Raw genomic sequence first — 22,384 nt, 5'->3', positions numbered from 1 at the left:
TTCTCTCTGGTCACAAAAGCTACGTTGACAGATGCTTTACAGGGAATTACAGGAGGGGAGAAGGAAAAGAGAGAATGTGGATGAATTGAAGTGTGTGTGTGTGTGTGTGTGTGTGTGTGTGTGTGTGTGTGTGCGCGTGTGTGTGTGTGTGTGTGTGTGTGTGTGTGTGTGTGTGTGTGTGCGTGCGTGTGCGTGTGTGTGGGGAGGGTATACAGTCAGTGACACACAAACACACACTCACGTAACTACCGGATCAGTACCAAATTAACATTCAAATTCAAAACTTTCTTTTTTAAACAGCTAAATATAGCCTGCTTATGGGTGATGTTTGAGAAACATATTGGACAAGACACTAAGACAGTGGGTGCAATGCAATGAGAAAGTTTAACTTCAGACAATCACCAGTAAGGTTTTTGGGAAGTGCCTTGAGAATGATATTTGTAATATAAGGCCTTTTACCTTATTTATTTTTACCTGAAGCTTGATGTAGCTGCTACCCAGCTGAATATGTGACAATGAACACCCTTAAGTTGAACCTATACTATGGTGTCCACATGTTACGATTTACTGTAACTGAACACTTAGCATCATCACCAGTCAATAGGCCAGTCAATCTAAGATTTACCCAAAATAAATTGCTAAAGTAAAAACATAATCAAAATAGTGTATTATAAATTATGGATCATAGTAAATGATTTGGGCAAGTGGCTGTGGCCTAATTTAGCCCAATGAGTGTTTTCGTGCAAAACTAATGCTTGGAAGGGATTCAGAATCATGAAAACCCCCTAGTTTGACACATTGCATGCTTCTTAAAGCATTAATTATTATTATTTTTAACTTTCTTAAATTGTTTTGCCTTATATGTTTTTAATGGTAGCCTACTCCAACATTCAAAAAACCTCATAAAAACCTTGAACGATTACTTTTGCAATTTCTTTTGGGTCAGGCCCTTTTTTTAGCTTAGATTGACTGGCCTGGCTGTAAACCATCTGACCATGAATTCAGGTTAAAAGACAAATTATTAAGCCTGAATTATACTCATACGATGGTGTCACACACAGACAATAGCTGATCCACAAGCTCACGATGTGACGCGACACACTGTGAGCTTGTCGATTTAAGATTTTCTGTACCACGGGCACAACTTTCACTTTCTTAGCTTTTTCTGTCACACTTCTCTTCACCCCACCACTGATTAATCACCGGAACAGAGACCTCATTGGGCCATTTCTCTTACCCCTCTTTGACCTCACATCGACTTTATTCTCCGCCCAGGCCCTTTCATCTCGCCTGCCGCTTTCCTTTCTCTCTTCTCCTTCCTTCCCCTCGTCGTCTTTTCATTTCCCAGGCAGACTATATGTTTCAGATGGTCCTTCAGGGCTTAGGGTCTTTTTTTGTCTTCTACCAGCCAGAGCGCAGATTTCTCTGCACCTTGATTTTAGAGTAATTACGTAAGGATAAATGATGAGTCTCCCTGAATGCATTCTCTCCCCCATCTCTCTGTCAAGCCTCCGTGAACAGGTCCTGGGGCACAGCCATCATTCACTGCTCCTCTGCAGGTGGAAATTAGCATCTCTCAAATGTTTAAAGCGAAAAGACTTGGCCTGACTTTTCTGCTTTTATACCCTTTTATTTTTTTGCCCGTTTAAGCAGGGAAATGGTTGGCTGAGCACGTGCAATCAAATTCTTTTCCAAGCTCTTTCCTGATTTACATTCACATCATACAGTGACATTCATACCTCTAAGCTGCCGAGGAGGACTCTCACTAATCTTCTGCTCTGGGCTGGCTACTCTACTAGACCTACTGGGGGATGGCATGCCTTGCTCAAGGGCACATCAGCAGTGCTGGTTGAGGAAGCTAAGTGTTCTACCCATTCACTTTCCCCACCTAAATCCAAGCCCCTTGACCAGGCTTCTTTGCTTTCCACCAATTGTGAACATGTGTGCGTGCGTGCGTGTGATCACAAGGTGATATTAATCAAATATCTAAGTGCACAACAAAATCCTGGGTGTTAATTTAAGTCAGGGTATAAGAATGGACCCTTACATGCCCTGTTGTTAAATGAACACAGATTTGAACTATTAGTGAGGTCCTTCACCTTCATAGAGTGCGTCCTATACTTGAAGGCGAAGGGCTCAGTGAACATCTTTGTTTCCAAGTCGAGTCTTCCATGGCCGCCATACTGAACCGCATCAGAATCCAACTGGATCTTGTATCTGATATCCATCCGGTTAAGGGTAATAGGTAGTGTGTGGGAAATGTTTGATATATTACATTGCAGTTCTTGCATGCATTTCAACATCATAAAACAAACATACAGGCATTGGTATGTGTCTATTCACAGCTATACAGCCATATATCATACACACAGAGCATATTCCGGTTAACGGCTATTTTTATGTTGCCTTTGTTGACATTTTCTTCAAAGTCATTAAAACCTTACTGAACTTCCCTGAATAACTGAATAAATGTCAGCTAAACATTAATAAGCAGTTAATAAGTCACAGGGGATTTAATTGTGTTTGTGTATCCAACTTCTCTCTAGGGACTAGGCCTATTTTCATCTAGAAATATGGATTTCAAATGCAACAATAATCTAACTTTGAATTTAAGATTACCTTACCACACCAGTTGCCTTTATTGATGTGACAACATAGTTGATTCTCATCTCATAAACATTTCCATTAAACCATGTGCCCTATGTACAGTATGTATATACTGTACTGTATATTACACTCTACTCTATATCAGGAATATTTGAATATCTGACCTGTTTTCCTTGTCCTTTCTATTTCTATCCTTTTTCCTTTCCTTTTCTTTAAAAAAAAAATATATATCCCATGATTTCTTTAACCCATTTCTTTCACCCAGTGTCAATTATATAATGTAATCCTGGGCGCTACACTCTCTCCGCCAACCTGGTGAGAGCAACGGACTGACATTATGCTTCCTAATGGCATTTTTTCCTTTCCTGAAAACTACAGATGGGAGCTTGTACGAAATATAACCCACCCCCATATTCACCCACTGCTTTACGTCCCTGCAAATGTATGTTTATTTTTTGATGTACTGTAACTTATTTTTAAGTTAAATGTCTATACTCTGACTCAATCATTGTTCATTAACAGTAACAAGGGTCTCTCCAGCTCTTTAAAAAATAAATGTGGAAACTTCAGCCATTCAGGAGAGACTAGCCTACCCAATTATCAGCTTCCATTGTAGTGTTCCAGTTCCAATTTTGTCTGCTTAATGATGTGTCATCACTTCAGATTTTAATTGCTTATCCTGTATCCTGTATACAGTAGGTTCTCTCTTTTGATTGGATAAAATTGTTATCCTGACCTAGAATGCATTTTCTGTTCCGACTCCCCAGCTAAATGATGTTAAGTTGGTAACCAAATGGACCCTTTAGATCTTTAACTTGAGTGTTAAATGGTTGGTTTCATTTTACACAAGAAGTCTACACAATTAGAGAATGTGGAAAAATTGTTATTTTGACTATTTGCCTGTTATCTCTCCTAATGGTACCAACATCAATACAGCATGGAATAGTGTACAAAAACGTATCCAATGATAAAATATTTGGGCTAAATAAATTGAGGTTAAATCTCATCAAATAGTGGTCCGTGGCTCAAATGTCGAATACATAATGGGCCTTGATATGGAAATGGTTGAAAACCACTGTCCTATATCAATGATTACTAACACAAAAATATCACTACCCTTATCTTTATTAATTGAGATGTAATTCAGCCACTAAAATATATATTTTCCTATCCAATAAAATAAAATAAATCCTCCATTTTCATTGGCTGATTGTCCTGTGCTATTCTCACATTATGATGCTGTCACTTCTCCAGAACACCAGTCACTGGACACAACCCATCCCACTGGGGAGAGCAGTGCACCACTGCCCCTGACCACCAGGGGGAGCAGTGCACCACTGCCCCCACCGGGGGGGGAGCAGTGCACCTCTGCCCCTGGCAGAAGGCCTCACGCCAGGGCCTCGATTTAATCACTGGCCAGCTACAGAGAGACGCCAGGCAGAGAACAAAGCTGCCCTCCAGCCTTCCATCAGCCAGTCGATGCCCCCTGAAGGTCCACCCAGGAGAGGCCGCTCCTTGCCCTCCAAGACGCCTTGCATCCACACCGTTTGAAGATGAGATGAGAGAGAGAGAGAGAGAGAGAGAGAGAGAGAGAGAGAGAGATAGGAGGAGCTCCGATGGTTCCTCTTTGAATTGCTAATTACAATGTTTAAAGCTGACCTCTCTTTCTCTTCTTCTATCTATTTCTATCTCTCTGTGTGTCTCTGTCTCATTAAAATATGGCCTCAAACAAAGCCCCAGATGTTTTTGTTTTGTTGTGCAGTGAACGACACCTGTTACAGCAGTTCCTTTCAAACACCTACGTACGTATACATCTCCAACACCTATTTTGTCTCCCCTCGAGTGTGAAATAAAGATGACAGGATCGGATTCGGCATCACAATGACTCTCATTGGAACTCAAATAATAAATGCTCACAACGTTGCACTACTACATGCCATACCTCACCACAGGATATATGACTCAACTACAAGTGAAAGTTTCTCAGTCAAAGTTGTACTTGAGTTGAAGTACCGGAGTTCTTGCTTTATTCAAATGTAAAAAAATGAATAGCAGTTCTACAAGCTCACAAGCTCGCATTTACAAGCTGTGCGATGGATTCTCTACAATTTAGATGATCTACAATGAAGATCATCTACTTTCACGATATGTGAAAATGTGTACTTGTATAGAGACATAAGGATACAAAGAAATGCAATAAAATAAAATGTTTTTCCTTGGAGTAGTTTAACAGCATGGAGATTCATAGTACTTTTAGGTACATCACAATGAAGTCCTACTGGGAGCTTCTCCAAGGTTCTCACATTACACATCATCATCACCACCATAACTGGAGGAAGTGCATGTCAGTTCCAGTCTTAAAGGTACAATATGAGACTTACTTTAATGAATATAATTGTATTTGAACCAATCTGAGAATATACAATATAACTAGCATATTTGCAGTCGGTGATGTACTTGGTGGTCTCGCGACTCTACCATTGAGACACATACTTTAGTCATCAAGAACAGTGGTCGCTTATTGGCCGGTGGAGTACACCGACATACATACATACATACCCAGCCGATCGCAGTACTTGCGCGCTCTGCTTGCGAAAGTAATAAAGTTATTTGAAGCAGAGGGCGCACCTGATTTGACACCACCATCTTCATAAACGTTCAGTCAGACATCGCTGCAATTATCTCTTTCTGTCCATTAGGTCAGATCGATAACGGACATCAAACGTACAAATTACTTACCATAAAGTGATATCAATATTATTTACTACTGTAGGCTATATCAAGAGACAAAGTGGGACACAGTGTTTTTTCGCACAGAAAAATCTTCTAAAGTCCAGATTTTCTTAAAAGTGAATGTGAATTAAAAGTGAATGTCACCCCGACAGAAAATATGAATGGTTCCAATCCGAGAATCTCTGAGCCAAAATGTAATAGTGCATTCATAGACTTGGAGCAAGTCATTCATTAATCATTACCGTTTGCCATTGCTTTCTGGGCTAAAGCACATTATTACAGTAGGTTTGTAAATGTAAATGTTTGAATGTCCAAATTTAGTATTAATCTTAAAACTCTCCCTTTACAAAATCTGAAATCTTAAAAAGATGAAAGTCGCTTTTAACCCATTCTGACCGGGCACCCATTTTGGTGTTAGCATCATGTTATGCTTTATCTATTGAAAAATAGCAGATCTACAAGCTCATATCGCGCCACCGAGTGGCGCGATACGAGCTTGTAGGTCTGCTATTTTTGAAAAATCGAAGAACGACTGACATTTTTAGAATCTGATCTCAGGTCAGAATGGGTTAAGGCCCAATCCTGGCATAAAAAAAAGATGGCACAAGTGGAGGATGTAGAAAAGGTGAAGTGGCACAGGAATAGAGAGCTGGGGGAGTCAGGGAGAAAGAAGGGCATGATGAGATGGAGGAGAGAAGTTGAGCAGGGCAGCTGGGGATCAATCATGGCTCCCACTGGCGTATATTGACTCTCTGGCCCCAAGGGGCTTCCGTGGCCAAAGTGCTTTCAGGCTACTGCAGGGGTCGATAGAGGAACGTGCCTGGCTTAGCACACACCTTTTATACTGTACAGTACGTGTCTGTGTGTGTGTGTGTGTGTGTGTGTGTGTGTGTGTGTGTGTGTGAGAGAGATGCGTGTTCGATGGATGATCATAAACGCATGTAAGTGCTAAGTGGGTGCATTAGTGTAAGACACAACCGTACGCATGATATGCAAGTTATCTCACAGCAGCCACGTCAACAACATCATAGTTATGTCATGTTCTCAAGTGTACTACTCTGCAAAAAAAGCCCAGGGAGGAATTACATTGAGACTTTGTTTTAATGCCAATCGAACCAGCTATTCAGGTCGTGCCATGCCTCACAGAGACAAGTCATTCATTCACCTTGACCAAATTCCTGATGACCAAAGTTGAGCGTACTAGAGAAATGAAAATGATGATGATCAACTGCTCAAACAAAGGGAAATCGCCCTTGGCCAAGGGCAATAGTAAAATATGCAACTTATTTGAAACAATCTGTATGGTAGAGAATGGTAACAAAATAACAGAGCATCTGCAGTGGTTCGAGGTATAGTCTCTCTACTATTCTAGAGAAATGTAGACCCTGGTTGATAATGTCAGCGTTATTTGAAGCAGACAGTGCACTGAATGGAACATAAAAAGCTCTGCCATCATTATTGTATTTTGGTTGCTTTTACCTCCCTCAATTGGAAGAGGGAGATAAAGAGATAAAACTTGCAGCCTTAAGCTTCTCGGCTTCAGCCAGGACTGATCTGCAACATTCACCCTTCTCCTCACCAGCCCCGACCCATGTCCCGGAATTGGAAGACAAACAAAAGGGGTTCCCGTTCAGAGATCAGATTCTAACGAGGTTTCCACTGGACACACACTGGTCTGATTAACCCATTCTGACCTGAGATCAGATTCTAAAAATGTCAGTCGTTCTTCGATTTTTCAAAAATAGCAGACCTACAAGCTCGTATCGCGCCCATAGACTGTAAAAAATATGGACAAAGCGTTCCCCGGGTCTAACATGAACGTAAAATGAAGCCTGTAATAATATGCTAATTCCTGATGTAAGTCGCCATCTTTTGGTACCAGCTGGCCATTGGCTGGCTCCGTTTTGTACCAGCTGGTCATTGGCTGCCCAGACAACGAGGCGGGTCTTCCCCCCTTCTTCTCCGTTGGTTTTTATTTTGACTCGAGTGGGAGGAGAAGACTCTTGAGTGGGAGGGGAATCCCGATCATAGACTGTAACGGTAGCCACGCCCCTCAGAACATACGCGACTTTATGGTCATTTTTTTAATGAATGGGACCATAATTTTCCAAAAAGAATATTATGACATTAGAAATGAGACTTTAAACTAGTGACTGGAAAGTATTCATTCATGACCATGTTTATTAAGGTAATACAGTCTAGGTGAAGTTGGGCCAAAATACATGGGCCTCTATGGAGCTATGGGGCTTTTTGGGTCCAGTCCAGCGCCAACAATAGGCCATTATATGAACTACCGATTTCAAATGAGGCTTCACGAAATATCTGGCTGACTGCCCCCCTGATCGCGCCACTCGGTGGCGCGATATGAGCTTGTAGATCTGCTATTTTTCAATAGGTAAAGCACGACATGAAGGAAAGGAAAGGAAAGGAAATGAAAACAATGGATGCATTGGCTGTGAGCTTGTAGATCCGATATTTTTTTAGCAGTTTTCCATTTTTGATTTGTTTTGCTAATATATACAAACATGTCAAACATAAGGATGCCAGGTTGAATGTGGTTAAAATGCTCTTGATTTGGTTGAAGAGGCAAATAACGAAACAATAAGGTCTGTTGATTGTTCATGTTGATTTCATGCATACTAAATAAATTAGATGTCAACCTCAAAAACAATCAGATCCTTCTCCCACGGCGAAGTGCCCTCTTCACCGTAGCCGGAGCCCAGGGAGGAATGAAATTCATTACCACCACATAACAGTGGTGTAAAGTAACTAAGTACATTACGTACTGTACTTAAATACCATTTTGAGGTATTTGTACTTTACTTGAGTATTTCCAATTTCCAGTACTTCTACTGCACTACATCTCGGCTCCAAATATTGCACTAGGATTTATTTGAAAACTGTAGTCACTTTGTAGATTGAAGATTATTACAAAACAAGATTTTACAAGCTCATAAAGCGTTGAGATTTTGATGCCAATACTTTTGTACTTTTACTCAAGTACATTTTGAATCCCGGACTGTATTTCTATATTGCATATTTCTATAGAGTATTTCTATATTGCAGTATTGATCATTTCACTTAAGAATTTGAGTACTTTTGATACGTACACAAACGCATACACTCACACTGAATGCTATAGTATACAGTACATGGTGTCACGCAACCTGCATGCTAGGCTATATATAATATATATTCATGTATGCAGACATCAGATGTTAGCGTGGGACTCGTCCATTGAAATGTTGAGCTCATGCCTAATCATGTGGATCAAAGGAAGGCATGAGAGATCTGTCATGGAGGAATTCCCACAGCTAAGATCTCTAGAGGACGACGTAATTATCCTTTACACTTTGATAACGTCCCTGCAAACCCTCACCAGGCGGAGATATTAGAGGACGAACATGGCGAATCCAAATCAGCATTACGGGGAAAAGTGCTGGAATACAGACAGATGTAGACAGAGAGAGAGCAAGATAGAGAGAGAAAGTGTGTGACGTGTGTGTGTGTGTGTGTGTGGCGCACATGCGTGTGTGGCGTGCATGTGTGTGTGTGTTTGAGCTAAGTCATCATGGCGTCAGGTCCCACTTATGCAGGGGAGATATTGCGGTCATAAGCTTAAGGCGGTACTACTTGCCAACCAGTAGATGCCCTGACACCAGGGTCTACAGTACATATCTCAATGATAGAATAATAGGGAGACCACCTCCAACCATTGCATATACGGTTGCCCATGTCATTATGAGATGCCTGTACGTGATTAACGGTGCCGGAGATTAGCTGTTAACAGACAGACGGACGGACACATGCACACACACACGGACTCACACACACACGGACGGAGTGCAAAACATACTCTCTCCCCATGCCTTCGGCCTGGTGGAGACAATCAAATTCCCTTTCTGTTCCTGCTGTATACTATTTTCAGTTCGAGTGAGCTGTCTTGCCACCCCCCCCACCCCCTCCCCCCCCTCTTGAGTCCCACAGTCTAGTCTTTCAAAAGAGCCTTGAGCAAACTTTGACTTTTGCTGTAGCTCCACTGGAGTTCGATACAATAAAACTAAAAAAAAAAACCTTCCAGCAGCGTAAAACAGGAGCGTGGGAAACATACTGTAATAGTGTAATATGTGGGGAAAGACAACAGAGAGAGACACGATCAAAGAAATATACTATGAAGAAAATACAATAAACTCAGACGAGGTAAAGAACAGGTATATTAAGGGCACCGGCGAGGCACTCACAATAAAAAGAGGAGAGCAGAGAAGGAGGCGTCTGTAGATATAGACATTATTTGGTTCCACTGATGAAAGATAGAAATGCAGGGGTGGATCTTTACAGGAAGAGCTCAGCTAGGTGTCTAGTCTACCTGTCTGGGGAGAGAATACTTTCCTGGATTTACACAGAAATCTATCCTTGCGGATCTATTTCTTGTTGTCGTGATCCGTCTGTACTCCAAGCGAACAGTGGAGATACACGTAAGAGTGCAGGCTTAACCCATTCTGACCTGAGATCAGATTCTAAAAATGTCAGTCGTTCTTCGATTCTTCAAAAATAGCAGACCTACAAGCTCGTATCGCGCCACTCGGTGGCGCGATATGAGCTTGTAGATCTGCTATTTTTCAATAGTTAAAGCATAACATGATGCTGACACCAAAATGGGTGCCCGTTCAGAATGGGTTAATCAGAGCTTCCAATGACCTGTAGGTTAATTGTACTGCAGGAGTGCATATTGGTAGGAGGTTAGGGGTCTGTGTTATATACTGTAGGCATTTGATTTGTGCGTGCGCTTGTCTACAAGTTAATTTGTTCATGATTGAATTTGTACGAGTCTGCTGTGTATGTATGCATGTGTATACACACACACACACACACACACACACACACACACACACACACACACACACACACACACACACACACAGACAGACACACACACAGTTTAAAGTAGGAAATAGATTGCAGCCCTAATATTTGTATTTTTTTTTTTTACCCAAGCAGTCATCCATCATCTAAACGACGTCATGTCAGGAGTGTGCACTGATGGGTGTGTGAGTGATAGATGATTGACAACAGATGATTATATAGGCTGCGGGGTGGTTCTGGTCCTCGTGGAAAATGGCTCCGGAGGCTTTCATCTCTTGGATCAGATTGCCGGGCAACCTCAGATGTATCAAGTTACAGAGAGAGAGGACTCCCTGTCTAAATAAATCAAGAATTGGCTGACAGAATGATCAATTATGTCCAAGACTGTAATCCTGACCACCACAGCTATAGCGTTTGGGACTGCATCGGTCTTCAGGGCTTTTCGCTGGATCACAATTTATTTCTTTTATTTTTTACATGGGTAACAACTAGGGGTTCTTTTAAATAGGATGATATGACACATACTGTAGATAACGTTTCTTTCAACACTGTAGAACCCTACCCATATTCTTATAAATAACTATGTTATTGTCTGGAATTAAATAAAACCAATAGGGCTTGACCTGTGTGACTAACCTTATTATTGTCTCCACCAGGCCGAAGGCATGGGGAGAGAGTATGTTTTGCACTCTGTCCGTCCATCTGTAACCAGCTAATCTCCGGCACCGTTAACCCGGTCAACGCTACATTTTCCACACACACTCCACACACAATTTTACACATACTCCAGATTCTGTCCAAAAATCCCGCAAATCGTTACACACTATCCCTATAGTCATGTGTTCAAGACGGATCTGTCCGATATTTCATATTCCATCGTAATTGGCTGACATTGGCTTTCAAAGTTTGCAGGATTGGCCCGTTTTGAACAAAAAGCCTCAAATCATGAACGCAGCGTGCAATGTACGTGAAATCTTTCACAGACTTTCCTACTAGGCTGAGGAATATATCCCACCCTTTTCACATTGGCCTGTTATAGCGCCAAATAACAGGTGGATTTTTGCAAAACAACTCTTTTGAACAAAATGCCTCAAATCATCCAATTGCCATCCGAGGCGTAAGAAGAAATGTCACCCTTTTCACATTGGCCTATTATAGCGCCACCAGGAGGCCACAACCTGACCTGCCCTGGTGGAGACCTGTGGCCCGAGGGGCACTTTTTCTAGTTAATGCTGTGTTAGTTAGAAAATGATTGTATGTTAGTTAAGTTGAGAAATCGGGTTAGTGAACAGAATGTTCACCCCCATAATAGGCACACTAGGGATTCACTAAGGTCCTCCTAAACACTAACCCCAACCCCTGTGACATACTGCATATGCTTGCACATTCTCTCCACCCACACACACACACTCATATGCGCACACACACACAAACACACACACACACACACACACACACACACACACACACACACACACACACACACACACACACACACACACACACACACACACACACACACACACACACACACACACACACACACACACACACACACACACACACACACACACACACACACACACACACACACTCACACTCACACGCACACACACACACACACACACGGCGGCGCATGCATCAACCCATACACACACCCACCACTTGCAACCTTGCAATAACATGTTTTCATGTTTTAAGTTATGGGTGCTCAAAGCAATTATTTCATGTGTGTCAGAAAAATCTATGCTTTGATTTCCTGTCAAATAAAAACTTAAGTTCACCCACACATTGACAGTAAGTTGTGCACAGACTATTTAATATCGGTATATATTTATGGGAGCTCAGAAAGTTCAATCATCTCTTATGTTGTTTGGGCTGTAACTAGCGAAGCATTTCAACAGAACGCCTCTGCAGTAAAGTGGTCTAGCCCATTCTGACCGGGCACCCATTTTGGTGTCAGCATCATGTTATGCTTTAGCTATTTAAAAATAGCAGATCTACAAGCTCATATCGCGCCACCGAGTGGCGCGATACGAGCTTGTAGGTCTGCTATTTTTGAAAAATCGAAGAGCGACTGACATTTTTTGAATCTGATCTCAGGTCAGAATGGGTTCATCAGACCAGTGTGTGTCCGGCGGAAACCTCGTATGAATCTGATCTCAGGTCAGAATGGTCTAGCAGGGACATAATGTGGAGTCATTTTGTCTGAAAGCTCAACAGCAAAATCCCCACACTGATATTGTTTTCATTTACGGTAGCCCATAACGTGTGATTGGTTAGCCAAACATTTAGTTAAGTTTACTCAAGTGATTGCCACTTATCGAAGCAACAGCCCGATTGGATTAAAATGTAAATTATTGTAGCGTCCCGGGCTGTTATTTGGCTGAGCTGATCGACTTCCCAGCATGCCTCGGGGCACATCTGTGCTATTGTTCTATTGTTGTGTTGTGTTCTTTGCCATGGGGAACGTGTTGTGGGGATTTATCTATGATCGTCATTGGTTTATGTTCATGTAAGCCTTTATTTGTGTGTTTATTTGGGGGGGAAAAGTGAGCGACAGAGGTAGTTGCAGAGAGCTAAGGTGGAAGGGAGAGTTGAGTTCTTGAAATCACAATTCTTTCATGTTGCAAACTAATTGTTATTGCCGGAAGTTGTCGTGTTTGATGGAATCCACATTTCATTACAATATTATTCCCGTTTTATATTTGCATGCTTTATTTTGCTTAATGTATTGGAGTGGGTGGGAATGATTGGAATGTATTTTATTGTACATGTTGCAGTATACTGTAGGGTGATTATCCGTGATTTGCAGCAGTGATTTGCAGCAAATCATATACAATAGTGCCCAAGCCCACACACAAAGTTTTTGTATTTATTTTTTGCCAATTTCCTCCCCTTTTCTCCCAATTTAGTTCAGTCAGATAACTCACAAATAGATTTAATCCAATATTTATTATAGAATGAGAATACAATTAAGTGTGCGGTTCTGCTACATATTCTCCCTGCTCGGCACAATTAAACCATCATTAAATATTAACCCATTCTGAACGGGCACCCATTTTGGTGTCAGCATCATGTTATGCTTTAGCTATTTAAAAATAGCAGATCTACAAGCTCATATCGCGCCACCGAGTGGCGCGATACGAGCTTGTAGGTCTGCTATTTTTGAAAAATCGAAGAGCGACTGACATTTTTAGAATCTGATCTCAGGTCAGAATGGGTTAATCAGACCCAGTGTGTGTCCAGTGGAAACCTCGTATGAATCTGATCTCAGGTCAGGTCAGGTCTTGCACACACTGTATACACCCGTCACCAACATAGTAATGCAGCATATTAACCCCTCTTGAGCATAAATAGCATGAAGCTGCTCGAGTATATCTGACTGAACTAACTCCGCAATTGCTGTTATCATCTGTTGTATATCAATGTTGGAGAGTAATACATGACTGTAATATTATTACTCTCGCCAGGAACGAGTGGCGTAGAATTGTCAAAACGGTAACAATATTACAGTCAAAGTAATACTGCATATTGTCTTATAATTAACACGTTTCGTTTTTGACAAGATGAGCACTCTCTTGTTTGCATAATATTTCGGTGTGTCCGACCAGCTGCATAGAGGAGCCCACGTAGTCAAGCGCCATAGTAGGAGGTTGTACCATGCAAAAAAATAACAGATCTACAAGCTATCAACACATTGCAATACGACACATTGTTAAGATTGTAACCATGTGCCTCGCACAACACTAGAAGGTGCAGGTCACTGTATTGTTTTCCCCAGCATGGTTTAATAGGGAAGAGGAGGTCCGTGGATCAAAGTGTCATTATTGTGAGATTGTGTCAGTGAAAGATACAAATAATATTGTTGTCCCCTGTAAACTTTGCAAATGACTTTAAATTGAGAATAATTGTCGAATCATTGAAGCATCTGCAATGGCAGGTTTGAGAGGCTGCATTGTGTGCAGTTCGGCTGTTGTGCGTGATTCTTGTCTCCTCCTGCAAGTATAGTAATTGTTCCAATTAGTGGAACATGCAGAGAAACATTATACTGTTGATTCTTATTGGTATTGCCGGTATATTGATGTGGGCACTGTGCAGTTACTGTATCCAGTTTCGCTGATTGGCGACTCGTAATTGTTGTTCCAATAAAGTGGAATCCATTCTAAAAGGAGCTGGTTTAATTGTACATCACATTTGAACTATATCTAGTTATTCTTCATACCAAGTACTACTAATATGATATTTCTTTTAAGGAGTTTTTTAAAGGAGGAGTCAGATGCCTGAAGAAGGCTGAAAGGCTGAAACGTTGCTACGACTCTTATCTAAATAAACTCTTGAACCAGCAAGTGGTGGTGTGCAGGTCTCTCCTCCTTCTCTAAAAGGGAGTAATAAGTAACATATTTCTCTTCCCGAGTAATTTGCTGAACTGATTGTTATGCCGATTTCCAGACTTCCCCACACACCTGTGTAGTATATAACAGAAATAGAACGTGACGTCACACCATTGAAAGTGTAATAGCTGGAAAGCTCCCATGATGGCCTGTCCATTAAAGTCAATGGAGGGGGGCGACCCGGGGGAGGAGTTGACATTTCTCTTCACCTGCCTGTGAGGCAGAAGGGTGAAATAAGCCCTCAAAGGCTTCTGTGAGAAATAAGGGGAGGGAATGGGGCTTTTTTTCCCCCTTCCCCTACTGGGTAGTGTTTTTCTTTCTTTTTATGAGTTGGGCATTGTCATAATCTCCCAGAGCCTGGAAAACCATTCTGGCAGTCAGCTTGTAGCATGGATGGTTAGTCAATCCATACCTCCTGGGTTAGAATCCTGCTTGCGCCACTATTTTTTGTGCCAACCACAAACAACTTAAAAGTAAAGTTTTAGACCATGGCCGGTTAAGACTGAGGCGATGGAGTCTGACATACATGGCGGAGTCTGACATACATGGCGGAGTCCGACATACATGGCTTGCTTTAAAAACAAATTTAAACTAACTGGAATTGATCAAAACAACTCAAATCAAAAAGCGAGATTAACTGCTCCCAACCTAGTGTCCATCCTGAGAACACGGCCAGCCAACTGTGCTAGTATGGACGCCCAGCCAAGCCAGATGCAGCACCTATCTCTAGCCTCTATCTGCGGCGGTCGGCAACAACTTACACACTCACAATTTACTGAGCATCACGAGACCTTGATCCTTCCATTATTAAGCGCCTGAGTATCGTAAGAGGGGAGAGTATTTCTTAGGGTCTTGTCAGGCCCAGTCAATGGAGTCAGGTAATAAAGAAAAGAGCTCGAGATTAAAGGGAATGAAGAAAAGAAGAGAGTTGGAAGGAAGTGGAGTGGAGTGGAATGACAGTGGGTGGAAGGCTGAAGAAAAATAAGTGAGAGATGCTTTCTTTTTCTGACAGGTTATTGATTGACTCACACACATCCCGAAAGGATCCCACAACATTCCACTCTCTGTAAGATATAGACACAGCGAGAGAGAGGGAATGAGAGAGAGACGGAGAGGGGAATGTAGAGAGGAGTGACGCTCCTTTTCTTATTTTTGAGTGGTGCAACCACTCCAAGGAACAGCAATGTCTGTGTTCACCTACAGTATGTGTTGGTTCACCTATGTGTTGGTTCACCTATGTATGTGTTCATGAGCACCAGTATGAGTACCAGTAGGGGCGCTGTTGTGCCATGCAGAAACAGAGAGAGTGAGACAGTGCTGCACTGTTGCCTGCTAATGCTTGACGCGGCGCCTGCAAATGCGGCCAGATAACGGACTTGAAGCAGGATCTCCCTTTAAAGTGTCATTGACACAGTGAGCACAGCCTCATGTTATGGAGGACCGAGTGGGCCACTACTACCTTCTTGTGATTTGAAAGCGGATGGTACACAAAACATTTATAAATAAGACCATAAATCATATGAAGGAAGCGTTTCATGGATTTAATTTAAGTGTTAGACCAAACTTGGCAAAATAAATCAATGAACCCAAAGACAGTAGAAAGGTGATATTAATGACCACGAGGATAGAAATCCAAGCTCAATGTTTCCCAGAGCACAGTGGATGAAAAGGAAATCATTGGTATTGGCCGTAATTGTAAGAATAAAACTTACTGACTGAAAATGAGTCAAAAGGGTCATGGGTGCAATTGTCAAATCTACGTTAATCCGTGTCCCCTGCACATCTTCAAACTTGACACACAGGCACGCACGCAGGCACGCAGGCACGCACGCGTCCCAGCTCAACTCATCACGTCGCCTCATTCATAATCAAAACTGACAATGCTTTCCTCTGCCTCTCTCAATGTCTCTCCAGCTCACGGTTCTCTGCCTTGGCAGCGTACCTTCCTCTTCCTTCCTCACGTCCCCAGAAAAAACCTGCCGTCTGATCACTGAACCCTCCCTGTAAAGCCCCGGGCCAATTAGAGCGCTGTTGCAGCAATATCTGCCGCTCACACCAGGCTTCCTGCCAGCGCTGGAGGAATACATCTTGTTTTTTTTTTAACCCTAGTAAAAGTATCAATAACACATTATAGAAATACTGTATTCATAATGTTACTTGAGTGAAAAGTACAAAAGAATTAGCATTAGCTAGGGAGGAGGCAAGGAAGAAGAGGGGAAGGTGTGTGTGTGTGTGTGTGTGAGTGTGTGCGTGCGTGCATGCGTGCGTGCATCAGTTATTCTACTTTATATTACTTTATACTCCACGACACGACAGCTAAATAGGACATTTGACACACATGTGCACGCACAATTTGTTAAATATTTGCCTATAATGACATGTCCAAAATAGGGATGCCAGGGTCCCTATCTTTAATCCATTCTGACCTGAGATCAGATTCACACGAGGTTTCCGCCGGACACACACTGGTCCTGATGAACCCATTCTGACCTGAGATCAGATTCTAAAAATGTCAGTCGCTCTTCGATTTTTCAAAAATAGCAGACCTACAAGCTCGTATCGCGCCACTCGGTGGCGCGATATGAGCTTGTAGATCTGCTATTTTTCAATAGCTAAAGCATAACATGATGCCGACACCAAAATGGGTGCCCGTTCAGAATGGGTTAATGTAGAGGTGAAAGGATACGTCCCAGGTGTAGACGCTGCTATACGATAGTTAGTGTAGCTGTGGCTCGGATGGAAGTTGAACACAAACAAGACGTTGGCTCTCTCAAACACAATGACTTTATCCTTCTCGTCGGCAGTCGTCACCAAGCCCTGTAAAAGGAAGAACAATCCAAGGTGACTCTTTGACGCGTATCCTGTTTCAGCGTGCATTGTGGTTTTAACGAATTACAGCAAAGCTTTTTTCAGATTTTTGAAAAGCGCTACTGTATATGAACAGTTTTGTTCTTCTGCATATTCTTACTTACTTGTGCCTCAGTTAAGCCAGGGAAACACATTTTCCAACTACTGTAAGACCCTTGTTGTACTTCACATTCACAAGTATATTCACAACTGTATTTTGGAGTGCAACATGGTCTCAATGAAGAAAAAGAGCTTAAAGTTTATTATTAGGCTACTTTTCGTATGTGATTACCAGAATCATAGTTATACATGAATCCTGATCTCAGGTATGGGTTCATTATTTGTCTCTTTGCTCTCTCGTCTTCGTCACACTACAAGGGCTGGATTATAATCACCCCGCTGAGAAAAATGAGAAAGAATGTGAGAGTGGAGAAGAAATAGCTTTTACGTCTACATACAGAACACACAGCACACTTCAGGCTCACATTCAACTCCAGGTTTCTTTTGAAACTGGGAAGCTCTGATTTTATATTATTGTACACTGAGCTACTGTAGCTGGAGAAAGAAATAGCACAAGCCCTCCTATATGAAATAGTCACTCATATTTGTCACTGGTTATTACTTTTAATGGGTTCTTGAGTTTTTCTTTCTTTCATTATTTATTATTTATTTAATATATTAATAACATAATTTGAAAGATACATCATTTTTTTCCCATCATGACAATGTATAGATTTGATTTGCATACTGCTTGCTTTAATTCATGAAAATGTTAACTTGTGTGCATTCCATATTTAAAGCCTCTTCAGCACCTTTGAAGTATGTTTCGGCATGTCTGCCTATACCAGCTTCAGAAAAGGCATAATTTATCAACCTTGGCCAACTGTATGCTCACTACTATCTAAACACAGAATGGTGGCCTGAAGAGGTGGAGAACCACCCATTTAGATGATAGGTTTCAGTCTCCCCACCTACTGTAGACACTAGGCAGTTGTAGAATGATGTACCGGCACTAGACCAGATGGGGGGGCCTGCTGGTCTAGTGGTCCAGGCACATGCCACATATACAGGTACATAATATGTAGGTTCTGGCCTGACAGAACGTTGCGGGTTCGAGTCCCGTTCATGACGACCCTTGCTGCATGTCTCTCCCCTTATCTCCCTCCCTCTTTCCTGTCTATCTTCACTAGTAACTATCAGTAAAGGCAAAAAGGCAAAAAAGAAAAGACTAGATGATGTACCAACACAACTAAAATCTTGTTTCTCTCAATTTGGGGGTGATTGACATTAAAATGTCTGAGAGCCACTGCATTAACTAATAAATGATGATGTATTATTAAAGGCCAAGCTGCCTGGCAGCACATAAAGTAATTACATTCAGCCCCACCTTTACCGACTGCAACATTAAAGCGACGAACTTCATTAAGGCATTACTAATTACAATCCAATAATGTGATTGTGAAATGGACCGTTCGCAATTACGAGTACGTTTTTACACTTTTGCACTGTAAGTATATTTCGATGCCAGGGCTTTTACCTTTACTTTGTGATATTGCTTTACTTTAAAAAAGTATTACATTTGAGTACTTTTTAAAGGGGTGTACTTGGGTTACTATGTAACACAAAACAATGGATATGGCTACTACATTATGACAGTGGTTCTAACAAATTGGGGTCGAGGGACCCCCAGGGGTCCTTGAGGTGGATCCAGGGGGGGCCCCCAAGCAAAATGTGTTAATATAGCCGCTATGTGGCCTTCGTTACGTTGCACCGCTGACTGTTTCGTTGGCGCCTGATGCCATGATGTGAAAATGTATATTTTCTGATACGGGTCTGCAGATGAATACATCCATTTGGGGGTCCTCGACATGGAAACGTTTGAGAAGCACTTCATTAGTGTGCTCTCCGAGTTAGCTTAGCACACATTTGACAGTGCCGTTGGTGGCTTGAAGCTGACGCAGTACAATGTGCAGCCATGTGGGACATTGTGAGAATGTGAGCTTTTAGCGTGACCAACCAACTGTCAGTGTCACACCCTGACCCAATCCCCCCGTCTTACACTCACACGTTCCCTGTAACTCCTAGTCCCTGTCACACCAGAAATGTCACAGTAATGTCACTGCGTTGCCCCCACCAGCAGTAAGTTATAGGTAGTAAGGTATACTGTAGGCCTATGTATTTCTATTAATATATTGATATATTGCATTCAATGTATGCTAGAACTGACCGCATTTGTTCTCAAGTTAATAAGTAGTAGTGAAGACTTTTCACCCCTTTTTCTCCCCAATTTAGTCGTTATGCTAATTAATTCCTCCCTCACACAGTTGTTCACTGCTTTTGTGTCATACTGACTAACCAGTGCCAGTGAGGACTGGGAGCCCCCACCAGGAGGACGTACATCCTCCGTCCTATTCCTCCCGTCCAACACTCCCTGCTGAGAGGTGTGGCCCCAGCCCGTAGGAGTATATGCCCTGACAAATATCACCTTCCCTGCCTGGCTTCAACTCCCCGGAACATGGGCCTGTTTGTGTTCGTATACAGACAATCAACAAAGCTGGATGCACCGCCGAGCGTCTGGTCACCTGTTTTTTTTTACTTGAATGAAAAACAACACACATAATGTATGTTACAGTAGCTATAACCCATTCTGACCTGAGATCAGATTCTAAAAATGTCTATTACATCCTGACAGTTTCATTATTAACCCATTCTGACCTGAGATCAGATTCTAAAAGTGTCTTCGATTTTTCAAAAATAGCAGACCTACAAGCTCGTATCGCGCCACTCGGTGGCGCGATATGAGCTTGTAGATCTGCTATTTTTCAATAGCTAAAGCATAACATGATGCCAACACCAAAATGGGTGCCCGGTCAGAATGGGATAAACACAAATGTATGTTTTGAATGAGTGCTTATGCCTACCGGTGCAGCGCAAAGCCAGCCATACTTGTCTTCAGTGTGGTTCATGTCTTTGTCAAATTTGTACAGCTGTCCATATCGCAGATTCCCCAAGTCCAACAGGTCGAACTGACGTCTGGCATACTGGTAGCTCTCGTCGTTGCCTTTGCGCGGAAAGTCCAGCCACTCGGGGTGACCAAATTCATTACCTATAGGGGGCAGTAAAGAGTGATAAGATGGCTGCCGACACCCAAATGTACAATTTCAATTCAACAGAGCATGCGTCTCCATTCTAGGCATGTCATAATAGGTGAACTTTCAGAGAAGATCCACAAGCTCGCAAACAGGAGCGTTGTGAGCTTGAAGATGTGCTATTTTTATCAAAGGGATTTGCTGTGCAACAAGTAAATGTTGACTGGGAGAACCCAGCCAACTGGAGTAAAGAGTTCAGGGTCTCAAGGTTCAAGGATCTGGCATCCCAATAAATGCCCTGGGGCTCGCACTTACATCAAAGCAGTGGTGCACAATTTGCACTCGCAAGTTGTGTGGAATTAATGGCTTTTTAGTCATTGTACTAGTATTGCCATCACATTTTGTGTTTGAGCTCATGAAGATGCAATGAAATGGTGGGATTTGTGCAACATATATAATATAATAGTGTGCTCTCTTAATCAAATCAAATCTCGTGAGCTTGTGAATGGCCAAGATGGTAATCATAGCTTTTCTCAAGATATAAGAATCAAATCCAACAGTCTGCAGTCGTGATGTGAAGATACGAATGCTGATTAAGGGTTTCAGAGAGGCTATTCAGTTTGACTCAACAGTCAACATGGTGGAACGGAAGTCCTAGTGAGTAGAATTTGCAGCCCATCTGACTGACACGCTGCCCATCTGCACAAACAGCTGACCAGTCACCATGGAATGCGTTTGTTCTTTTGTTCTGAGACAAATAAACCCTCAATGATTAGGTGTTCCTAAATGCTGTTCTGAGGAAGCATGCGGAAGGCTTCAGTGATAGAAATGAGGAATCCTGGTAATTAGACATTAATGGTATTGTAAAAGTCATAAAATAAACGTTGTCGAAAGTGGACATTATGTATCAGTAGCTCTGTAAAATCATTGGCTATTGTGTGAATATATAATATATAATAAGTAGAAAAGAGCTGGGAAGTACAAAAGCCAAGACATTCATTAATTCACTGACAATCCAAAAATAATTTTTCCTTCACTTGACACTTCCTATTCTGTCTGTAAAATAAATCCTTTTTCCGAGGGATTTTCTTGTTTAAATAAAAGGTTAAATCACATCACATGAACAAAAAAAGGAATAGATAAAACTCAGCATCTCGGTAGAATTCACGTCAGAAAGGGAGGACTTCTAATCCCACAGCTCTCACTTGAACTTTGCTTTGAGGGAAATTTATGCTGCTTAAATTTCACACCCAGACATCTTTGAGACTATAGGAGAGGGGAATACAGATGACAAACCTTAACCTAAGACATGAGATGTACACAAAAGGCCAGATTTAACTAGTCATTGCTAGGTTTACAAGCGACACAGTGGCCATTTTCACCCTAGTGTCCATGTTGTTTTAGTCTGAACAAAACGTGATGTTGACCAGCTAAAACCTGGTCTAAAGTCGTAGGCATTATTCCGTTTAAAATGTGCGACTACGTATGTTCACAACGCGCGTCCGATCTCACGTTCAACATCACATTGATAAGAGATTCATCAATGAGGTTCCAAAAAAGTAATGGGATTATTCATATTTGGGCACGCACACATACGCAAGCAAGCACGCACACACACACAGACAGACAGGCTAGGTAGGCAGGAAGGCAGATAGACGCGCAGATAGACAAATAAGAGTCACAGAGCAAGACGGAGAGAGAAATTATTTCAATAAGCACACTTTATTACTGACTGATTTTATGATCAATGATCTCTCTTGTCTTTGAAGATGAAAACAAGTTGATGAAAATATATACAGACAGACAGAGAGAAAGGAGAGACAGAAAGTCAGTTCCGCGGCGGGGGGGGGA

The 22,384-nt window shown here is 41.9% G+C and overlaps 1 protein-coding gene across 1 annotated transcript in view; it reads right to left on the bottom strand.

Moving 5' to 3' along the window:
• Positions 1-22,384, bottom strand: part of gbe1a (glucan (1,4-alpha-), branching enzyme 1a) — a 194,692-nt gene that overhangs the window by 9,090 nt on the left and 163,218 nt on the right. The window contains exons 13-15 of the mRNA XM_083777724.1: positions 20,366-20,550; positions 17,284-17,414; positions 2,100-2,217 (exon numbers count right to left, since the gene is read on the bottom strand). Of these exons, the coding sequence (XP_083633850.1) occupies positions 2,100-2,217; positions 17,284-17,414; positions 20,366-20,550 (434 nt within the window). The remainder of the gene's footprint in view (positions 1-2,099; positions 2,218-17,283; positions 17,415-20,365; positions 20,551-22,384) is intronic.

This window comes from Protomyctophum parallelum (assembly GCF_964188405.1).
Source record: "Protomyctophum parallelum genome assembly, chromosome: 1".
NCBI classification, from domain to species: domain Eukaryota; kingdom Metazoa; phylum Chordata; class Actinopteri; order Myctophiformes; family Myctophidae; genus Protomyctophum; species Protomyctophum parallelum.
This window is presented reverse-complemented; position numbering and strand designations above follow the sequence as displayed.